Source organism: Colobus angolensis, unplaced genomic scaffold (assembly GCF_000951035.1).
Source record: "Colobus angolensis palliatus isolate OR3802 unplaced genomic scaffold, Cang.pa_1.0 Scaffold85, whole genome shotgun sequence".
In the NCBI taxonomy this organism is placed as follows: Eukaryota; Metazoa; Chordata; class Mammalia; order Primates; family Cercopithecidae; genus Colobus; species Colobus angolensis.
Window position 1 is genome coordinate 10,276,686 of NW_012122376.1, and position 22,019 is coordinate 10,298,704.

Consider the following 22,019-nt stretch of genomic DNA (forward strand, 5'->3'; position numbering starts at 1 on the left):
GAGGCTAAGGCAGGCAGATCACAAGGTCAGGAGATCGAGACCATCCTGGCTAACATGGTGAAACCCCGTCTCTACTAAAAATACAAAAAATTTGCCGCGTGTGACGGCATGCGCCTGTAGTCCCAGCTACTCAGGAGGCTGAGGCAGGAGGATGGCATGAACCCGGGAGGCGGAGCTTGCAATCAGCCAAGATCATGCCACTGCACTCCAGCCTGGGCGACAGAGCGAGACGCTGTCTCAAAAAAAAGATACAAATCAAAGTACTGAATCCTTGGTAACCAGACATTTAAAACACATGCGCATACCCGCTACTTAAACATACTTTGAAATTACAACCATTTGGGGATGTTTTTAGCATTTGTGCTTGAAGTAGATCAATATTTGTAGTTGTTTTAGTTCCATTTGTCACTGTTAACTTTCATTTGTACCTCTGGAATTAGCAGTGCTGTATTAAGCATTGGCACTTAAAATATTGTATAGCTCTTAGAACACTATTTTTTAAATTATATTAATCTTTATACTCTCCTAGGATCCCAGTCCTTCCACAAATTATTTTATTCAATTTTGTTTATACTGTTCCATTCTTCAGACAGAGTTCAGGTTGTAGGATCATCCAAATTTTCTTAGTGAAATACAAGCCAGTAGAAACCAAAGCTTGTGTTTTTCTACTGTATGACTATGGGAGCTCACAGTATAGAGAAACTTGATCATACCTGTGATAGATACAAAGATGTAAACTAAAGTCTAGTTAGTGAGTTATTTGAGGGTAAAGCCAGAATAGGAAAGCATTTTGTTTCTCTTTTCCTAGGTTTCACAATCTTTGGAGAATAACTCATTTTATTTTAACTCGTGTTAGAGGCATGTATGTCTTCTGGTAATCAGTAATAGTAATTCATTTTACCTGTTTGTTTCTCACTGTTTTATTCTACTTAGAAGAAGACATGATAGGATTGTGAGTTTTTCTCTAACTTTGGATGCAGTGAGATGACCAGTGTGTTCCAGTTAAAGAAGAAGAGTGTTTTAAAATCATAAACCAAATAAAGAATCCTGCCTTACATTAATTTATTGCACTTCTTCTGTTCTCATCTCCATTTCTCTTTTTAACATGTGGAGTTTACACTTCAGGTTTAAATTTCTTCTCAGGCCAATTACAGATTACAGTAGGATATGGTCTGTGTATATAACAACTATAACTTGTTTTAGATCAGAGTTGACTGCAATAATGAAAGGAGTGTCCACACTAAAACATTACAGAATACCTCCAGTGAAGGTAATCGGCTGCGCACGGGTAAAGATCGTAACCAGAAGAAGGAAAAGCCAGACACCGTGGATGGTCAGCAACCACTCGTGAATGGAGTACCCTAAACTGCATAATTCTGAAGTTATATTTCCTATACCATTTCCGTAATTCTTATTCCATATTAGAAAACTCTGTTAGGCCAAAGACAAATAGTAGGCAAGATGGCACAGGGCATGAAATGAACACAAATTCTGCTAAGAATTTTTTATTTTTTGGTATTGGCCATAAGCAACAATTTTCAGATTTGCACAAAAAGATACCTTAAAATTTGAAACATTGCTTTTAAAACTACTTAGCACTTCAGGGCAGATTTTAGTTTTATTTTCTAAAGTACTGAGCAGTGATATTCTTTGTTAATTTGAACCATTTTCCTGCATTGGGTGATAATTCACCAGTACATTCTCAGTTTTTTGTAATATATAGCATTTATGGTAATCATATTAGACTTCTGTTTTCGATCTCATATAGAAGTCTTCGTGAAATGCTATGTCATTTCATGTCCTGTGTCAGTTTATGTTTTGGTCCACTTTTCCAGTATTTTAGTGGACCCTGAAATGTGTGTGATGTGACATTTGTCATTTTCATTAGCAAAAAAAGTTGTATGATCTGTGCCTTTTTTATATCTTGGCAGGTAGGAATGTTATATTTGGATGCAGAGTTCAGGGAAGATAAGTTGGAAACACTAAATGTTAAAGATGTAGCAAACCCTGTCAAACATTAGTACTTTATAGAAGAATGCATGCTTTCCATATTTTTTTCCTTACATAAACATCAGGTTAGGCAGTATAAAGAATAGGGTTGTTTTTGTTTTTGTTTTGTTGCACTGAAGTTTGATAAATAGTGTTATTGAGAGAGATGTGTAATTTTTCTGTATAGACAGGAGAAGAAAGAACTATCTTTTCATTTGAGAGAGGCTAAAATGTTTTCAGCTAGGAACAAATCTTCCTGGTCGAAAGTTAGTAGGATTTGCCTGCTCTTTGGCCTGATGACCAATTTTAACTTAGAGCTTTTTTTTTTAATTTTGTCTGCCCCAAGTTTTGTGAAATTTTTCATATTTTAATTTCAAGCTTAGTTTGGAGAGACAGGAAGGTCATTTCCATGTATGCATAATAATCCTGCGAAGTACAGGTACTTTGTCTAAGAAACATTGGAAGCAGGTTAAATGTTTTGTAAACTTTGAAATATATGGTCTAATGTATAAGCAGAATTGGAAAAGACTAAGATCGGTTAACAAATAATACGTTTTTTTCTTTTGTTTTTTGAAGTGTTGGGGTTTGGTTTGGTTTTTCGAGTCTTTTTTTTTTTTTTTTTTAGTGAAATTTATTGAGGAAAAATATGTGAAGGACCTTCACTCTAAGATTTTATATTTTTCTTAAAAAGTAACTCCTAGTAGGGGTACCACTGAATCTGTACAGAGCCGTAAAAACTGAAGTTCTGCCTCTGATGTATTTTGTGAGTTTGTTTATTTGAATTTTCATTTTACAGTTACTTTTCCTTGCATACAAACAAGCATATAAAAATGGCAACAAACTGCACATGATTTCACAAATATTGAAAAGTCTTTTAAAAAGTATTGCCAAACATTAATGTTGATTTCTAGTTATTTATTCTGGGAATGTATAGTATTTGAAAACGGAAATTGGTACCTTGCACACATCATCTGTAAGCTGTTTGGTTTTAAAATACTGTAGATAATTAACCAAGGTAGAATGACCTTGTAATGTAACTGCTCTTGGGCAATATTCTCTGTACATATTAGCGACAACAGATTGGATTTTATGTTGACATTTGTTTGGTTATAGTGCAATATATTTTGTATGCAAGCAGTTTCAATAAAGTTTGATCTTCCTCTGCTAAACTGATGTTGATGCAATCCTTACAAATGATTGCTTTTAAAATTTTAAGCTAGGAAAAGAAATCTATAGAAAGTGTTCTGTTACAAAATGTAACTGTTACCATTGGAAATTTCACGTCATAGGAAGTTAGCCTTTATCTACCAACTTTCAAGAACTTGTTTAATAAAGTGAAAAACTCAACCAAATGGTACAAAACCACAGTGTACCATTACAATATGCACTAAGTCTCTTTTTTACAAAGGCTGAATTCAGCAAGGCGCTAACTTGCTTAAATGTGAATTACTAACTTCTAAAACTGTACTTTGATTCACATGTTTTCAAATGGAGTTGGAGTTGATTCATATTACAATATTTGTGTGCTAAACGTGTATGTTTTTCAGTTCAAAGTCATGATGTTTTTAAAATCTTATTAAAGTTTCAAAAATCTGAAGATTGTTTATCTAGATGTAAATTTTTATTAAAAAGTTGCACTTATGAAAAAGCAAAAAATTAGTCTGACAGATGTTTGCTCCTGGTTTTAAATTTCTACATTTGACAAAAACTAATGATATGTGGGGGGAAAGTTGTGTAAAGTAAATGTATGTCGCAAATAATCTTTTATGAGCCCTTAAAAGGCAAAAAACGAAGATACTTGAAAATAATTCTCCATATTCCCAGACATAAAATTTCAACACATTTATTGCATAGGGTGCCACTAAACCATATTAAACATATACTCCTATTTGTGCACACATAAACATACCCTACCCTTTGGAAAAAAGTATGTCTATGGAGTAAAAAAAAAGTGATATTAAACATCTCATTTAATAAAATAAATGACAGGTTTGTAGGTAGAATGTGCCTGGGAATTGACTATGGTAATCACTTCAAGGAACTCTGGCACAGCCTACCCGCTTAAAAGGTACAAATAGAGAGGTGACGGTGTCAGTGTTCTACCCAGTGTTAGAATCCAAAATGATGCTAGACAGCTTCCTCTACATTGATGAGTCTTTTTTCCCAGAAAAATAACTCTTTATTTTCTGCTTTTCTAGTTTTTCATTCTGATACTTTTGTGGTTCTTTGCTACCCATTTTGTCTAACTGGGCATCATTAGTGGTGGGTAGGTTGAAACCATACTCAAGTAACTTGTTTGGATTTTCCTTGTTTCACAGTAATTTTCAGCACTACACATGAACAGCCTGTTGGAGGCAGCCAGCTTAACACTCAACTTGCTTAACACTCAACTTAGCTCTCTCAGAGCCATCTCTCTCATCTGATCATGGTCTTAGAGTTCCTGGTGACTCGGAATATATGTCTTTTAGAGGCAGCAAAATGATTCTGACCCTTTTGAGCCAGTTTCAGTTTCATGGCCATAAACAGCCTTGTGAACCTCTATGCCTTGATAACCAGTTATTCTGAAATAGTCATTACCATGTGCTACTCTTGATTGCTCATAAGGCTTAATGTACCAGACTTTAAATCTTGAGCATCTTTTTTCCTCTGTTTACCTGAGGTCATTTAAAAAGTTTTCTTTCAATTTCTATGTACCATAATGAAACTGAGAAAATCCATTTTACTTTAATTTTTTTTATATACTAAGGAGTTTTCTGTTAGTGGGAGAGGCTTGCTCTGTGTTAAACTCACAGGGAAGAAAAATCCTTCCCCTAGAATACAGACCCAGGGTGCAGCCAGCAGTGCTCTGGCCTTTGCATGAGAGAGTGGTATCCTTGTGTCTCTTCCTGACCCTTTGCTGACACGTTTCCCTCATTAAAAACCTTTTTCTTCTGTGTGTCTTTGTGCAGTTTGCCATAACCCATTACCTCAAAAATGGTGCCCAACACGAGGTAAAATCCGCTTATGTCACCTCTGGCTTTTTGGAAACTGCAAAAGGGATCAACTGAGCAATACTAGGGATGGACAGCATCCCTGCTGGGGCTGGTGATGGGAAACCCAGCCAAGCTAACATCTCTGCTATGCATGTTAGTGTGGTGCTTATTGGTGTCCGTGTGCCACAAAGATCCTGGGAAGAGTGTGTATGGGAGATTGAGACAATTTAATCATTTGGCACTCCAAGTCTGGCAGACTTTTTGAGACCTAAGGAAAAAAGAAGTTGGGAGAAAACCCTTAGTCCCAGCCCCTAAGTGCCATTAGAATAGTTGATGCAATCTAAACTTTTTTTTTTTTTTTTGGAGACAGAATCTCTGTCACCCAGGCTGGAGTGCAATGGCGTGATCTCAGCTCACTGTAACCTCCGCCTCCCAGGTTCAAGCGATTCTTGTGCCTCAGCCTCCCTAGTAGCTGGGACTACAGGCACGTGTCATCATGCTCAACTGATTTTTCTATTTTTTGTAAAGATGCAGTTTCGCCATGTTGGCCAGGCTGGTCTCGAACTCCTGACCTTAGGTGATCTGCCTGCCTTGGCCTCCCAAAGTGCGGGGATTACAGGCCTGAGCCACCGCACACAGCCACAACTTTTAGATTTGAGACTCGCCATTGTGCAGTGTACCACCCAGGGGCCTTTGGGAGGAATTGAGGTGTATCCTGTGGGGTTTCAAAAACACTAACAGGGAATTGGACTCCCAGCAATGGTCACAAGAGTAACCTGAGGCTTTAATTGCTTATATGATGAAGAAGCTACACCCACAAAGTAGTGAAGCTGAATGGCAAGCACTTTGGGTTTGTCATGGGATTATCTTTTGCCAGATGAATGTGCTAGGCTGACCAATGGGGAGGGAGCAAATGGACCTGCCTTGTTCTTGAGTTGGATGTTCAGGGAAATCAGATTCACATAACCACCAAGAGGAGACTTCCTGAGAAACTGAGTGCAAAGTGGACCCACTCTACTGAGGTTAAAGCTGTTTTGAGACAACTTGGCATTTTTGCATGCTTGCGTGAAAATCCTAGGCATCTGGGATAAGTAGTAACCAAATGACCTTAATTCAGAGAATGCTGGAGAAGTTGATGGTTTCTTATACGAAGACATCCCTAACTTTGCTCCTTCTACCAGAGTGTAAAGGATGAAATAATCCTTTGGAGCTTACATATGCCCCACTCAAAGCAGGGTAATGAGATAAGGGACCCTGGAAAGAATATGTCTCAGCAAAAATGAAAAGGGAAGAGCATCACTCCAGACTTTTCCTAGGCTTGCACAGGCAGTACCTTATGACTCTTGGTCTGGAAGAAAGTGATGACTAGCTAAGGAGACAGATAGGAAAAGTAGAATCACTCTAAGGAGCTTGCAGAGAGAAGGATGCAGGAAACAACGCTGGTATTACAGTAGGCATTAAAGACCGCCCTATGGAGAGCTGATGCAAGGAGGTTCTGGATGGGAGGGTTCCCTTTGGAGATGGAGGCAGTTAGCTTTCCCCACTGCGTGGCCAGCAAAGCTCCAATGCCTCCTGCGTCCTTGTAGAAGGGTTTAGAGGAAGCTAAGCAGTTGACCACATCTTAACACTGCTGAAACAAGACTCTCAGACACTTCCTACCCCCAGAGGCCTCTGTGTCACCTGAGAGCTTGATTTTCTAGGCCGATTGCTGGGGAGCTGTTCAATCCAAGTCCATTTAAACTAAAAGCAAGCTTGGCCCAGGGCCAGTTCCTCTGCCCTTTACAAGGAGATGCTAACTTCATGTCCCAATCCATGTAGCCTGGAACATAGGTAGGGGAAGGACTTAACAGACCTAGACTTAATAAAACACAGGAGCCCAAGAAGCTGTCATTCTTGGACCTGATAAGGTCCACAGTAAATTTCCCTGGCCGGAGTTGGGATTGGTTTTACTTAGAACCAAGAGACTCAGCACAATTACTGCAGATGCTGTTGGCTGCTTTGATAAGACCATGCTCACTCACCATCCCTTTGTCAGACTCCACAATTGATATGGACACGCTGAGTCCCCTCAGCCCAGCAAAGCAAAGCATCTGAATGGATGCAAGCATGGCAGTCTCTCTTAGTGAATACTATAAATCAGTCTTATTGAATTTGCAGAACTCCCTGCACTTCCAAAGCCTGTCGGGATTGTGCAGTTAAAGCTGGCACATACCAAAGATGAGAAAGAAAACATTCCCCTCGTACAAGATTTACTGGCATTGCCAGGAGGGAATGGTAGGCTACACTGCCTTCCAATTCCACAACCCTGTTAAGCCAGTGAGCAAATCCAGTGTCCTTGGCCCTAGATTACAGATCATTATGGCTCATTGTGATTTTAACAGTGGCCGCCATGGCACTCACAGTGCCTGATACACCAACAGATGACTGAACTGATTGCAGCCAGCTATGCTGTCCAGTTCTTAAGCCACTAAGCCACATATGGCTGTTGAGTACTTGAAATGTGCTCATCTGAATTAAGGCTTGCTGAATGTGTAGAATACACAAGAGATTTTGAAGAGTTGGTTTGGAAAGAAGAATGAAAAATGTCTCTATTTTTTATATTTAGCTGTTGAAATATAAATATTTTAAATCTCTTGGGTTAACTAAAATATGCCATGAAAATTCATTATACCTATCTCTTTTTTACCCTTTTTAGTAATGACCACTAGGTAAGTTAAAATTACATATGTGGCTTACATTATATTTCAATTGGACAGAATTACTCTAGATATTACTAATGTTCTTCAAATTTCTCCAGAAAGAGAAGAAATATTTTGCTTTCACCTGACAGGACATTAATTTCTGGTTTGTTGTGGGAATTTCACACTCCTCCAGCAAATAAGTGCAATTTATCAGTAATGGGTTGGGCAAGCCCATTCCATTATATTGATGACATTTTGGTAGTCCTCACTTTAATGCATGCTCTCTGATCTAAGCACAAGTGTCTACAAGTGGCCTGGCCCTTGAATGAGGATAGATACCAGAGCCAGGCCACCCAACTACATGTCTTGGGGGCTGTATTAGCAACAGCCCAAAGAGACATCCCGTAGCATAATAAGGAAAGTCTATTGGTCTTACAAACACTACCAAAAAAAAAAAAAAAAGGAAAAAACCTATGATCTGTTTGGCCTCTTTGGGTATTAGAGGCAGCACATTTCATATTTCAAAATGTTATTCAAGCATCTGTACATAGTCACCAGACTGATAGCCAAATTTAAGTGGAGACCCCTACAGCAGGAAGCCTCAGAAGCAATACAATAAAATATAACCTGATTCCCATGGGAGTTTTATGTATCTATGACAGGTCTTATATCTGATACACCTGGCAAAAGACTGCCAATACTGCGGTGGGAAATATCTCCACTGCTGAACGGTACGTACCTTTTAAATGACAATTATTGTCCATTATAAATCCCTGGCAGGGACTGTTGTCTCACTGAAGGGAAGTGATTGTCAGATCTAACATCCCCACTCTACAATGGATTCAGTGAACCAAATTTCATAAGATGAGTGTATCAGTGAGTGTATCCACCTGCCCCAGAGCAGTCAGGAAAACAGAAATCACACCACTAATTTTAACAGAGAGTTTGATGTAGGGATTGGTTCAACAGATATTACAGGGCTGAAAATGCAGAACAAGAACATTAAGGTACTAGAGGTAGGAGCTGCAGGAAGCATCTACCATCCTGAGGCCTAGTGGAATGAAGGGATGAAGCTGGTATGATGAGAACCCAAAGCTCAAAGGAGAGGCCCATGGAATTAAAACTGCAGACCTTTAGGAAAGGGACACTGCTTAGTTAGTACTGGTATCTTGAAGGCAGACCCTCATGGGGATTGGACTTAGACCACTAAGTAGAGGGTGCCAGCCAACTGGCTGACGCTGGTGTCTGAGGAGGCATGATGATACTGGCTCAGAGAGTGTGGAGGTGTGGAGGGAAAAATCTGGGAACTGGATTCAAGTGATGCTACTAGAACAAACTGTTTCTACCAGAGTGAAGAACCATCATCTTCAAGTCTCCTTCTAGAACCCCTTGTTGTCAGAACCTAATAGGAAGCAGCTGGTGAAGGAAAAATGTGATGTGCAGAGTCTCAGCCCCAGCATCACAGAGCAGATTATGGAAGGATAGTTTGGAACTGAGAGACAATAATTTAATAATTGGCAGAGTGTGGCAAGCTAAAGAAATGTGAAATGGAAATAGTACATCCAATTGAGAGTCAAGCCAACTGCAAGGATAAGTGGTTGCCTATGCAGTAGGTATGGAGAAAGCTTTACTCCAGCTTTGCCTGAGCAACTGGCTCAATGATGGCTTCAATTTCAATGGAATACTAAGCGATTGGTTATAATGATGATAAGTGTTGATGTCCCGTGGCACTGGCTGCTCTGCATAATTAATAGAAGTACTTCAAGTGGTGCTTCTGGGCAATAAAACGTTCTGCTCCTTGAATGAAAATGTCTTTACACAGACATGGGCTGCTGCTACTGGCTTTGCTCTTAGGTCAGGATGTTGGACCACCCAGGATGAGACCATTAAAGTCAGACTTATGTGGTGCTCCCTATGGAAACAGATGCAACTCATCCACAGGCTCAATTAATAAGTCACATATGTATTTGTCTCTTAAAAAAGGCCACATCCTGAGAAAAGCAAAACATTTGGAATGAGAAAGTCAATTGAGCCTGTGAGCCATCCTATTTATGGTGACCTACTAAATCCAGATTTAGACCCACCACAGAAACAAAACCATCATGAAGGGCTGTCATACAGAAGTCAGAACTAACTCATACTGGCAGATTTACTTTATAGGCCCCTCTGCCCCTATGTAGGGCCATATAGTGGGTCCTGAGTGCTTTAGATACACTCTAGGTATGGGGTTGCTTTCCACCTGTGCCAGTCAGATAGCACACATAAAGTGTGTGACTGACTTTACTACCTTTGTCATGTGTTGACATGTTCTTACATGATACAGTATGACAACTCATTTATGGCCAGTGTCAAACAACAATGGGCCAATGAGTCTGTCGGCATGGAATTCACTGGCACTCCTATGCTTCTTTCCACTCTCATTCAGCAGGTGAAATAAAGTGCTAGAATGGCCAGCTTAAGGAACAATCACACTGGCCACTTTGAGAACAAATTCTGTAAGGCTGACTAGCACAATTCTCATTAGCTGTATACACTGCCATATTCCATGTGTTAGTTTAGGTCCTCTGAGAAGCAGATGTCAAGACAGAATTAAGTGTGCAAGATATTTTGGGGTGAGAGTCCATGACAGATTAAAGGGGAGGGAGCCAGAGAACATCAAGAGAGAATTTAGACCATGATACAGATCTAACACTGATGAAGGATAGGGAAGAAAGAAGGACTGGGTAGGGAGATCCTTAACTATAGTGCAGTTTCAAGTAAGTTTCAACCAGGTTGATGAGGAGTGCTTGATCTGAAGTCATCTATTAAAAAAGTTCTACTTACAAGAATCATTCTGCATTTGCATTAGTACCTCCACTATGCTAAATTAGTGGCTAATTATTGGCTGAAAGTAGCCTGAAGGAAGCACAACCTTGGTGCATACACAGTGGTGGATCCAGAAGGGTAGCATCTGGGGCTGTCAGTCAATTATGCTCTCCACAATAGGAGACTGAAGTGGTACACTTTGGTGGCCACCACATTATGTAATAATAATTTCCCTCTTTTTTGTTTTAAGAAGTGAGGTTTCACTCTGTTGCCCAGGCTGGTCTTGAACTCCTGAGCTTAAGTGATTCTCTACCTTGGCCTCCCAAAGTGCTAGAATTACAGGCATAAGCCACCACACCCGGCCAAATTCCCTTCTTTTTTGGTCCTGCATTAACCGTGATGAATAGCTGCGAGGATTGTACTGCATGGATCACAGAAATGTGGATGAACATACATTTGGAGGCTCTTTTCTTTTTTTCTTTTTTCATTGAAATGGCATCTGGTGACCTTTCCCCTGCACCCCACATCCCCAGACAACTCTGAATCTGGGATTGCCACACGCCTCCTCTGCAATTTGAGAACACTGCTGTGGTTCTCATGCTCATGTAATTAGTCACCTCTGTGCTATAACCATCTTCCTGGATCTTAAGAGGTTGCCTTTGATAAAGGGATTGTTATCCCCATGGTCTCTGCAGAGATTTTCATTCTAGGAAATAAAAGAAAGTCTGGTTCTTTCCTGAGGGTAGCTGACAGACCCTGAGTGGTTGGGCATGGGGGCGAATTCAACCCTGAGAAGCAAGTAGAGGATCAAGGGGCAAAAAACCTCTCTGTTTTCCTATTCCAGATGGGGACAGACTATACCTGTCTGAGGCAGTGACCCCTAGTGCCAACTATTACAAAGCTATATCTGTCACTCCCAACTGGATTTGGCTATGGGGGATCATATTAGCATCCCACTATCAAATGATGCCTCAAGTATTGCTCCTATAGGCAAGAGGCCTCAGCCACCATTTTCCTTGGCCTTCTACACTCATGTGTCTATCCCCTGTGATGTCCATACCAAATGAATGCAGAGGATCATCTTGGACCCAACTCAAAGTAGCATTTGTGTACCTCTTGCTCGCTTTCAGGATTAGTTTTTCTGTGCAGTTAAGATAGCTTCCTTTGCCTCCCTGCCTTTCCCTTTAAAAGGTTGTCCACTTCCTGAGGGTAGTCATACAACTCTTCAAAAAACAAAGAAGGAGTGGGCACAGACTATATCTTCAGCTTCTGGCACCATCAGTAGGTTCTCCTTGGGAGCATTATGGACACAGTTTGTTGTTATTTTACATGGGTTTTTCTCTCATCAAGAGGTGTTCGTAAGGCTTACCAGGAGAGATTACCGATGAGACAACTGGAGATCTCACTATCAAAGATGTGGACTCTCTAACTCAGATTGTTAGACATCTGCATAACTTTGGATTGTTTACTAACTAGGCAATGTGCATTGTGGTCAACTCAATTCTGGGTGAATACTTCAATACAAGTAGAGCTATCACTCAGCAACTGGTAGAGTTAGCCACATGGCTCCAAAACACTCCCAATCTAAGCCTTGGATCTTTTTCTCATAGTTTGGCCTGGGCTCCATGACTAGAGATCTCAGAGAACTCTACAGGTTTTTATTTTAAACTTTGTACTATTATTTAGGACCTTCCTTATTTTACACAATTTCCTTTGGCATAGTCACAAACTCCAGAAATCCCATTGAAAAATCCAATTGATGGCCAGGCGTGGTGGCTCAAGCCTGTAATCCCAGCACTTTGGGAGGCTGAGGCGGGCGGATCACAAGGTCAGGAGATCGAGACCATCCTGGCTAACCCGGTGAAACCCCGTCTCTACTAAAAAATACAAAAAACTAGCCGGGTGAGGTGGCAGGCGCCTGTAGTCCCAGCTACTGGGCAGGCTGAGGCAGGAGAATGGCGTAAACCCGGGAGACGGAGCTTGCAGTGAGCTGAGATCCGGCCACTGCACTCCAGCCTGGGCGACAGAGCGAGACTCTGTCTCAAAAAAAAAAAAAAAAGGAAAAGAAAAATTCAATTGATGTATAGTCCCAGTGGGCAGGCACATCTCCCAGAAGAACAGGAACCCATGTACTTCATCTTACTAACACTTTGGCCTTTACGTTACTCCCAATTAAACCTATTCATATGCCTATTCTATATAACACAATAGTGTATTCTTCCACTCACCTTTCAAAGACAGACTAAATGGGCAAAACTAGAGGCAGAAAGATCAGGTTGTTGAAATTATGAGCCAATGCTAAGGTAGTGAGAATGGAAAAGAATTACGGGATTCTTATGACATTTAGGAGATGGGATCAGTGAGACTTGCTGATTATTATGTGGGGAGAAAGGGGAAGGGAAGAAATTAGGGTTATGATTTACAATTTCTTTTGGAGAAATAGATTTATTCATTCAACTGACGTTTATTGACTGTATACCATGAGTCAGGCAGCATGTTTGATGTTGGGGATACAGAAGAAAAATACACTGGGAGACAAAAATTAACATAAAATAAAAGAACAATTACAGAGACAAATAGATATAATGTGCCTCCTCATATGATGCACTGAGAAGGATACAACCTCACTTCTGTAGTGTTCCTGCTAAAAAATGAATAAGCTGAAATTAATCATATGGAAACATCAGACAAGTCCAAATATATGAATGTTTTACAAAATGAATTGCTTGCACTCTTCATAATTATTGAAGTCATAAAAGACAAAGAAATACTGGGAAACTATTTCAGGCCAAAGGATACTAAAAAGATATGGTAATTAAGTGTAACATGATCCTGGATTGGACTTTGAACCAGAAAAAGTTGTCTTTTATCATAAATGACATTATTGGAACGATTGGCTAAATATGAATAAAGTCTGCAGATTACACAATGCGACAATGCTAACTTCCTAATTTCAAAGGTTGTACTGTGGTTATGTAAGAGAATGTTCTTGGTTTTAGGAAATACACACTAAAGTGTTTAGAAGGAAAAGGCTGAGATATTGGCTGAAAGAAAGCGTAAGCAGTAGCAGAGCAACCAAGCGTGCTTAGGCTCTGGAGTTAAACTACCTGGGTTCTAACCCCAGCACAGCAATTTGCTACCTATGAGACTTTGGGCAAGTTATTTAAGCACTCTACAAATTAAATTTTCTCATGAGTAAAATGGACGATGCTTATAATAACCCCTACCCCATAGACGTGGTATGAGGGTGAAATTAGTGAGCATATGTGAAGCACTTAGGCTCATGCCTGGCATGTATGTGTCATCAATGCTGGCTGTACTTAAGCTATTTTCACTGTGTCCTGTGAATACAGAGGGAAATGTGACACAGCCTCCTTCTTCAAGAAGACACAGTGTAGTGGGAAAAATAACAAGGGTAACAGACAATAATAAAACCATGTGATGAGTACCCTGCTCTGGACTTGAGCTGAGAGCAGCTGAGCTGTAGCAAAAAAATTCTGTGGGGGGATGTCAGGAGGGGTTTCACAGAGGGCTTATGATTTAAATTGGATCAAGAGATGTGAACAGAAGTTTGCCCAAACTATGCATCTCTCACTTCTGCCAGGCCAAGAGCATCATCGAAACTATGTATAAGCACAGAGTTCTAGAAGGGTATTGCATACTATAGCGTATGCATAAGATATGCAGTTGTGTAGCATGGGATATGCAATAGAAGGGACAGACTTACCTTCCAGGTGTGTGGAGAGCATTGACTGCCAGTCTTGTTGACACAGGTTCAGATCCCAGCTTAAATATCAATGGTAGCTTTGAGCAACTCATGAAACCTCTCTGAACCTGTTTCCTTTCCAAAATGGAGATACTAACGTTTACCTCAGAGTTCCTATGAGGATTAATGTAAAGTGCTTAGCACAATGCTCAGCACATGGCCTGTGTTCAATAATGGATAGCAATTAGTAATAATACTGGTATTAGACATTTCCAGGGCCCCCCAAATTTCCTGGTTCTCCTTTTCTTCCAGGTACATACTTCCTTGAGAGAACATGGCTCTGTACCTTCCTTTGGATAATAAAGTGGAAGTGGAAAGGATACATGTCCTTTCTGACTGGAGCCATTGAAGAGGCAGTATGGTTTCATTCTCTGCATACTCTTCCCCTGATACAACAATTTGGAAGTTCAAGTTGGGATGGCAGCATCATAAAATGGTGATATCTCTGTCAGCAAAGGTCTCAGGGACGATCAGCAGTGTCCCTGCCAACCTGTGTTGGGCATGTATCATGCGCAAGCAACAAACCTTTGCTGCTTTAAGGCACTGAGATTTTGGAGTTTCATCATCTTTAGCCACACTTGGAAACTCTGAAGAATTGGGGACTATTCTAAACACGTTCATGTCTCATGCCAACCTCCAGATAAGGGAAAATGGGCACTCTTTACCTCTCCTGCCTTGTTGATGGGATGACAAAATTAGGGGCAAGGTTTGGCAGCAACTTAGCTTAACAGAGGAATCCCAACTCAATATAAACAAAGAAAAAACGCCAGGCAGATGTATGGCCATTTAAAGACATAGTGACTCAGAAAAGCTCCCAAACAGTTCATAGAGGAGGCAGTAAATATTGAGCATATATTTATCTCTTCATTTAAACTAACTGAATTATTTTTTCATATTCAAGCACTATAGGATTGATGATATTGTAACCAAACCTTATTGGAAAGTATAAGATGGAGATTGAACCCGGTCTGAGGATGATATTTAAGTTGAGGCCTGAAGGAGGAAGAGGAGCTAGCTATGTGAAAAGAAGAAGAAAGCATGTACAAAGGCAGGAGGCAGCATCAGGAGTCTGGGGAAGTTTGGTATGGTCATAACATATGAATGAGAGAGAGGGGGCAAGAGCTTAGGCTAGGGTGGTAAGCAAGGTACAGAGAAAGTGAGTGTTCATAAACCAGGGAAAGGAATTTGGATTGTTGGGGCAATCACCAGCAGTTGAAGGATATTAAGCAAGAGAGTGACATAATCAGGTTTACAATTTTACAAGTACACAAGAGTTTCAGTGTGGTGAATGGATTGGAATGAGCAAGACCACAGGAGGAGAGAGTGCAGAGCCCTGAATTAATTAGAGACATAGTGTATCAAGTGTATCAGTCAGGGTTCCCTACAGAAACAGACCCAGTATTTGTGTGTGTGTGTGTGTGTATAATATAAAGTATATAATGTATAAAATATATATTGTATACATATTAGATCAGAGATTTATTTAAGGAATCAGCTTATGCAATTGTGGGAGATGGCAAGTTCAAAATTCATAGGGTAGACTGGCATGCTGGAAACTCAGACAGGACTCCATGCTGGAGTCTTCAGGCAGAATTTCTTTTTCTTCAAGGAAACCCAAAATTTTCAACTAATTGGATAAGGTCAATCCAAATTATTAACAGTAATATCCTTAACTTGAAATCAATTTTAACTGCACCCATTCATTACACCATATACAAAAATTAACACAAGATAGATTAAAGACTTAATGTAAAACCCCAAACCATAAACACTCTGGATGGCAACGTAGGAAATACCATTCTGGACATAGGAACTGGCAAAAGTTTCATGACTAAGATGCCAAAAGCAATCACAACAAAAGCAAAAATTGACAAATGGGATCTTATTAAAATAAAGACCTTCTGTAGAGCAAAAGAAACTATCAACAGAATAAACCAACAATCAACAGAATGGGAAAAACTTTTTGCAAACCACATATCTCACAAAAGTCTAATGTCCAGTATCTATAGTTTACTTATATAACAAACCTGTATATGTACCCCAAGTTTTGTTTTAACTTAAAACAAAAGTTAAAAAAACTCAGTTGATTGTAGATTTAACCTCATCTACAAAATACCTTCAAGTAATACCTAGTCTAATGTTTGAATAACTTGGCACTATGGCTTAGCCAAGGTGACATTTAAAACTAACCATTGCAGGTAGTTTTGGAGGTAGAATAGACAGGTTTTGCTGATTGAATGAATGGAGATTGAGGAATGTGGAAGAATCAAGGGTGACTCAGATTTTTGACTTGAGCAACTGGATAAAGGATATCACTGCCAATTAGGTTAGAGAAAGGTGAAGAAAGTGCAGGATTGTGGTGGATAACCATTCAATTTTGGATATGAGTAGTTTTAAGCGTTTTCAAGTTATCCAAGCAGAGGTATTTAAGTGGGGATCAGTAGAGAGATACATGTAAGCTGTAGTTTTGTAAATCATCGGGATATCATGGCAAGTTAGCAATGGGAGTGCATGGGATCATTTGGGAAGATAGTGTAGAGTGAGCAAGGAAAAAGAAGACCTAAAAGAAAGTCCTGAGGAAACCCAACACTTAGATGCCAAGTAGAAGAGGAATATTCTGAAAGCAAATGAAAAACGCAGCCAGATATGTAAGAAAGCAAGGAGACAAACAACTGAAAACACCAAAGAGAGAGTGACTGCTTCATGGGGGGAGCAGATTTATTGCCATCATTTTTCTTGTAGACTTCAGGGAGCCAGAAAAGGCATCCAAGCAGGAAGAATCATTTGACTGCAATGAGCAGGGTAGATTCAAACTATGAAACCCTATTGGTTGAGAGGTTATTTAGGGACCATTTTCTAGCCAAGGGAAGAAATAACAAGGGTCTGATCCAGGACTGTTGATATAGGAATAGAAGAGAGGAATGGGCTTGAGAAGTATTTTGAAGCAAAATCAACAGGCGTCTAATTGGATATGAGCAATAAAAAGTCCAAAATGACCCAGAGGTCTTAAGTGGAAGAGACCAGAAAAAGGGTAGGAAGTCAGAAGGAGATATTAACTTAGGAGGAAAATATTTGAAGGTCAAGTTTGGACATAGTTTTAGGCGTGGCAAAATATTTATCTGTTTCCCAAATGTGCCATATCTATCATACTCGTTCATTTTTCTAAGTCTGTCTTCAGATTCCTCCATGAAAAACACCTTTCCCTTCTTGTTTGCCTGGACATTATCTACTCAATCTTCAAAGCCCAAGTTAAATGTCACTTCTCAGTAGTTTTCACTGATGATTCCAGGCTGAATTAATTGCATCCTCCGTAGTGTTCCTACAGCACTGTGTTCAAAACTTTGTTTTTAAGAGCATTCATCACGTTGGACTACAATTGTATTTTACACGCCTGTTTCCTACACTAGACTGGAGGTCCTAGAGCCAAAGGGTCTCTGCCTTAATCCATCTGGTTCTTCTAGAAGTAAGAACATTGAGCTTGCTTAGTTGATCTCCATCTTGGAGCTCAGGAAAGGGACAAGATGAGATATATGAATATTAAAGTGTCATTGATACAGAGGTGATCTCTAAAGAAATGGAAATAAATATATCATGCCTGGTTGTGGAGTGACTAAAGAATACAAATAATAGATGGTAGTAGGACCAAATTTCAGGGAGTGTTTACATTTATCCAACAGGATGAGGATCAGGAGAATGTGAGAATTGAGCTTTGTCTGACAATTATGCATTAAAATATATTTATTGGGGAAATACTATGACCTATTTAATATTTAGGCCTGAAAACACAGCAACAAATGAGGCAGACTACCTCTCTTATCTCGTAGAGCTTACAGGCCAGTAAGGACACATAGATTCCCTGAGAAAAAGAGGGAGGTTAGGTGTTTCAAATGCTGCAAAGTGTTTGAGAAGGATAAATACTTTAGTGGCTTTCAAATTTGAAAAGTGGAAGCCAAAATAACCATGTAGCCAATTTCATTCTAAGAATAAAGGCCAAGGGTGTTGTGAAGGAAAGGAAGTTGCAGATTCAGGTGCAAAAGTATAGAAGGAAGAAATATAGACTTTAAAAAATTTAGTAGGCCCTTGAGATCCAAAAACTGGAGCAGGTGGTATAAACAGATAATGTGGGCTCCAAAAGAGGAAACTGACCACAAGCATTGAATCCATGTTTGGGGTAGCAAAGAGGTCTAAGAAATTTACCGACCTCTTCTTTTCCCCTGGAAGTAGAAGGAGAAGCAGTATCCACTGAAGGGAGTTTCCAGCACAGTGGTTAACCCAGGGAGGATTAATCAGTTGGAAACTAATTCAAGGGATAGGAAAGCAGAGGAAAAGAAAAAAATGTGAAGATTTAGAGCAGCTTCTTTATATCAGGATGGAGATTTTAAAAGGCACAGTGGAAGAAGCTGATAGAGTGTGTAAGAAGTGGAGTGTGCTTGAGTGGTAGTAGTTCAGGGCATAAACTGGGTGCATGTGAAGCTATTAAGGATGGTAGTGGCTTGCCCAACATCCAAACCTCTTCAAGTATGCCTTCCTACACTGCAGAAACTAGAAAGCTAAAAAGCCACATTTTCCAGATTCCTATGCAGACAGGATTTTGGACGTGATTTTGGTACAACCAATCAGTTGTAATTACATTATGCGTGATTTCCAAACTGAGCCAAATGGGAAGGAAGTGGCTTGCAAGACATCCATTTTGCTGGTGAGGGTCTGGAGCCAATAGTTCTGGCAGCAGGTTCCTTATCCCCAGATCTCAGCAAACTATGGTTTTCCTAGAACCAACCATTCTAGAAATGACTTACTGAACCCCAGGCAAAGTACATGAACAGATACTTCCCAAAAGAAGGCATACAAGTGGCCAAGAAACATATGAAAAACTGCCCATCACTAATCATCAGAGAAATGCAAGTCAAATCCACTGTGAGCTACCATGTTGCACCAGTCAGAACTGCTATTACTTAAAAAGTCAAAAATTAACAGATGCTGGCAGGGCTGTGGAGAAAAGGGAATACTTATACACTGTTGGTGGGTATGAAAAATAGTTCAGCCACTGTGGAAAGTAGTTTGGAGATTTCTCAGAGAACTAAAATAAAACTACCATTAGATCCACAATCCCATTACTGGGTATATAACTAAAGGAATATAAATAATTCTACGAAAAACACACAAGTACTCATATGCTCATCATAGCACTATTCGCAATAGCAAAGACATGAAATCAATCTAGGTGTCCATCAATATTGGATTGGATAAAGAAAATGTGGTACATATACACCATGGAATACTATGCAGCCACAAAAAGGAATGAAATCATGTCCTTTGCAGCAACATGGATGACACTGAAGGCCATTATCCTAAGCAAATTAACACAGGAACAGAAAATCAAATACTGCATGTTCTCAGTTATAAGTGGGAGCTAAACATTGGGTACACATGGACATAAAAATGTGAGCAATAAACACTGGGGACTACTGGGGGTGGGTAAAGGGAAGGGGGAAAGGGCTGAAAAGCTACCTATTGGATACTATACTGACTACATGGGTGGCTGGATCTCTCATAACCCAAATCTTAGCATCATGCAATATACCCATGTAACAAATCTGCACTTGTATCCCCTGAATCTAAATTAAAAGTTAAAATTATAACAACAAAAATAAAAAATAATAAAAATATTTGATTTAAAAATATATAATCTGGTAAAGAAACTGAAAGGACACAAAAGAATGGAAAGATATTTTATGCTTATGAGTCACAGTATTATTAAAATGACAATACCCTCCCAAAGCAACTTATAGATTCAATGCAATCCTTATCAAAATACCAATGATATTCTCCATAGAGATAGAAAAAAATCCCTAAAAATTATGTGGAAACACAAAAGACTCAAATAGCTAAAGCAATCCTGAGTAAAAAGAACAAAGCTAAAGGCATCACACTATTGGACTTCAAAATTTACTACAAAGCTATAATAATCAATGGTACTAGCATAAAAACAGACACATAAACCAATGGAGCACAATAGAGAACCCAGATATAGAGGAGTGTTCGCCATTGCTGAGGCTTGAGTAGGTAAACAAAGCTGCCAGGAAGCTCGAACTGGGTGGAGCCCACTGCCACTCAGTGAGGCCCACCTGCCTCTGTAGACTCCACCTCTGGGGGCAGGGCATAGCTGAACAAAAGGCAGCAGAAACTTCTGCAGACTTAAAGGTCCCTGATTGACAGTCCTGAAGAGAGCAGTGGTTCTCCCAGCACAGTGGTTGAGCTCTGAGAACGGACAGACTGCCCCCTCAAGTGGGTCGCTGACCGCCATGTAGCTTAACTGGGAGACACCTCTCAGTAGGGGCTGACTGACATCTCATACAGCCGGGTGCCCCTCTGAGACAAAGCTTCTAGAGGAAGGATCAGGCAGCAATATTTGCTGTTCTGCAATATTTGCTGTTCTGCAGCCTCTGCTGGTGATACCCAGGCAAACAGAGTCTGGAGTACACTTCCAGAAAACTCCAACAGACCTACAGCTGAGGGACTTGACTGTTAGAAGGAAAACTAACAACAGAAAGGAATAGCATCAACATCAACAAAAAGGGCATCCACGCCAAAACCCCATCTGTAGGTCGCCATCATCAAAGATCAAAGGTAGATAAAATCACAAAGATGGGGAGAAACCAGAGCAGAAAAGATGAAAATTCGAAAAACCAGAGAGCCCCTTCTCCTCCAAAGGATTGCAGCTCCTCGCCAGCAATGGAACAAAGCAGGATGGAGAATGGCTTTGACGAGCTGACAGAAGTAGGCTTCAGAAAATTGGTAATAACAAACTACTCTGAGCTGAAGGAGGATGTTTGAACCCATCACAAGGAAGCTAAAAATCATGAAAAAATTAGACTAATGGCTAACTAGAATAAACAGTGTAGAGAAGACCTTAAATGACCTGATGGAGCTGAAAACCATGGCACGAGAACTATGTGATGCATGCACAAGCTTCAGTAGCCTATTTGATCAAGTGGAAGAAAGGGTATCAGTGATTCAAGATCAAATGAATGAAATGAAGCAAGAAGAGAAGTTTAGAGAAAAAGGAGTAAAATGAAATGAACAAATCCTCCCAGATATATGGGACTATGTGAAAAGACCAAATCTACATTTGATTGGTGTACCTGAAACCAATGGGGGGGAATGGAATCAAGTTGGAAAACACTCTTCTGGATATTATCCAGGAGAACTTCCCCAACCTAGCAAGGTAGACTAACATTCAAATTCAGGAAATACAGACAACACCAAAAAGATACTCCTCGAGAAGAGCAACTCCAAGACACATAATTGTCAGATTTACCAAAATTGAAATGAAAGAAAAAATGCTAAGGGCAGCCAGAGAGAAAGGTTGGATTACCCACAAAGGGGAGCCCATCAGACTAACAGCAGATCTCTCAGCAGAAACTCTACAAGCCAGTATGTCACCATCATCAAAGACCAAAGGCAGATAAAACCACAAAGATGGGGAAAAAGCAGTGCAGAAAAACTGGAAATACAAAAAATCAGAGCATATCTCCCCCTCCAAAGGAACTCAGTTCATCACCAGCAACAGAACAAAGCTGGACGGAGAATGACTTTGATGAGTTGAGAGAAGAAGGTTTCAGTCAATCAAACTTCTCAGAGCTAAAGGGGAAATTATGCAACTAGCACAAAGAAACTAAAAACGTTGAAAACAGATTTGATAAATGGCTAACTAGAATAACCAATGTAGAGAAGTCCTTAAAAGAACTGATAGAGATGAAAACCATAACACGAGAACTATGTGAAAAATGCACAAGCTTCAGTAAC

The 22,019-nt window shown here is 39.9% G+C and overlaps 1 protein-coding gene across 9 annotated transcripts in view; it reads left to right on the forward strand.

Moving 5' to 3' along the window:
* Positions 1 to 3,645, forward strand: part of FMR1 (fragile X mental retardation 1) — a 38,673-nt gene extending 35,028 nt beyond the window's left edge. For 6 of the 9 annotated variants that reach the window (XM_011930276.1, XM_011930283.1, XM_011930277.1 and 3 more), the window contains one exon: positions 1,204 to 3,645. In XM_011930276.1, coding sequence (XP_011785666.1) covers positions 1,204 to 1,365 — 162 coding nt within the window. In that variant the 3' untranslated portion in view covers positions 1,366 to 3,645. The remainder of the gene's footprint in view (positions 1 to 1,203) is intronic. The other 3 variants (XM_011930281.1, XM_011930279.1, XM_011930278.1) reach the window with 1 other exon arrangement.
* The last annotated feature ends 18,374 nt before the right edge of the window (positions 3,646 to 22,019 follow it).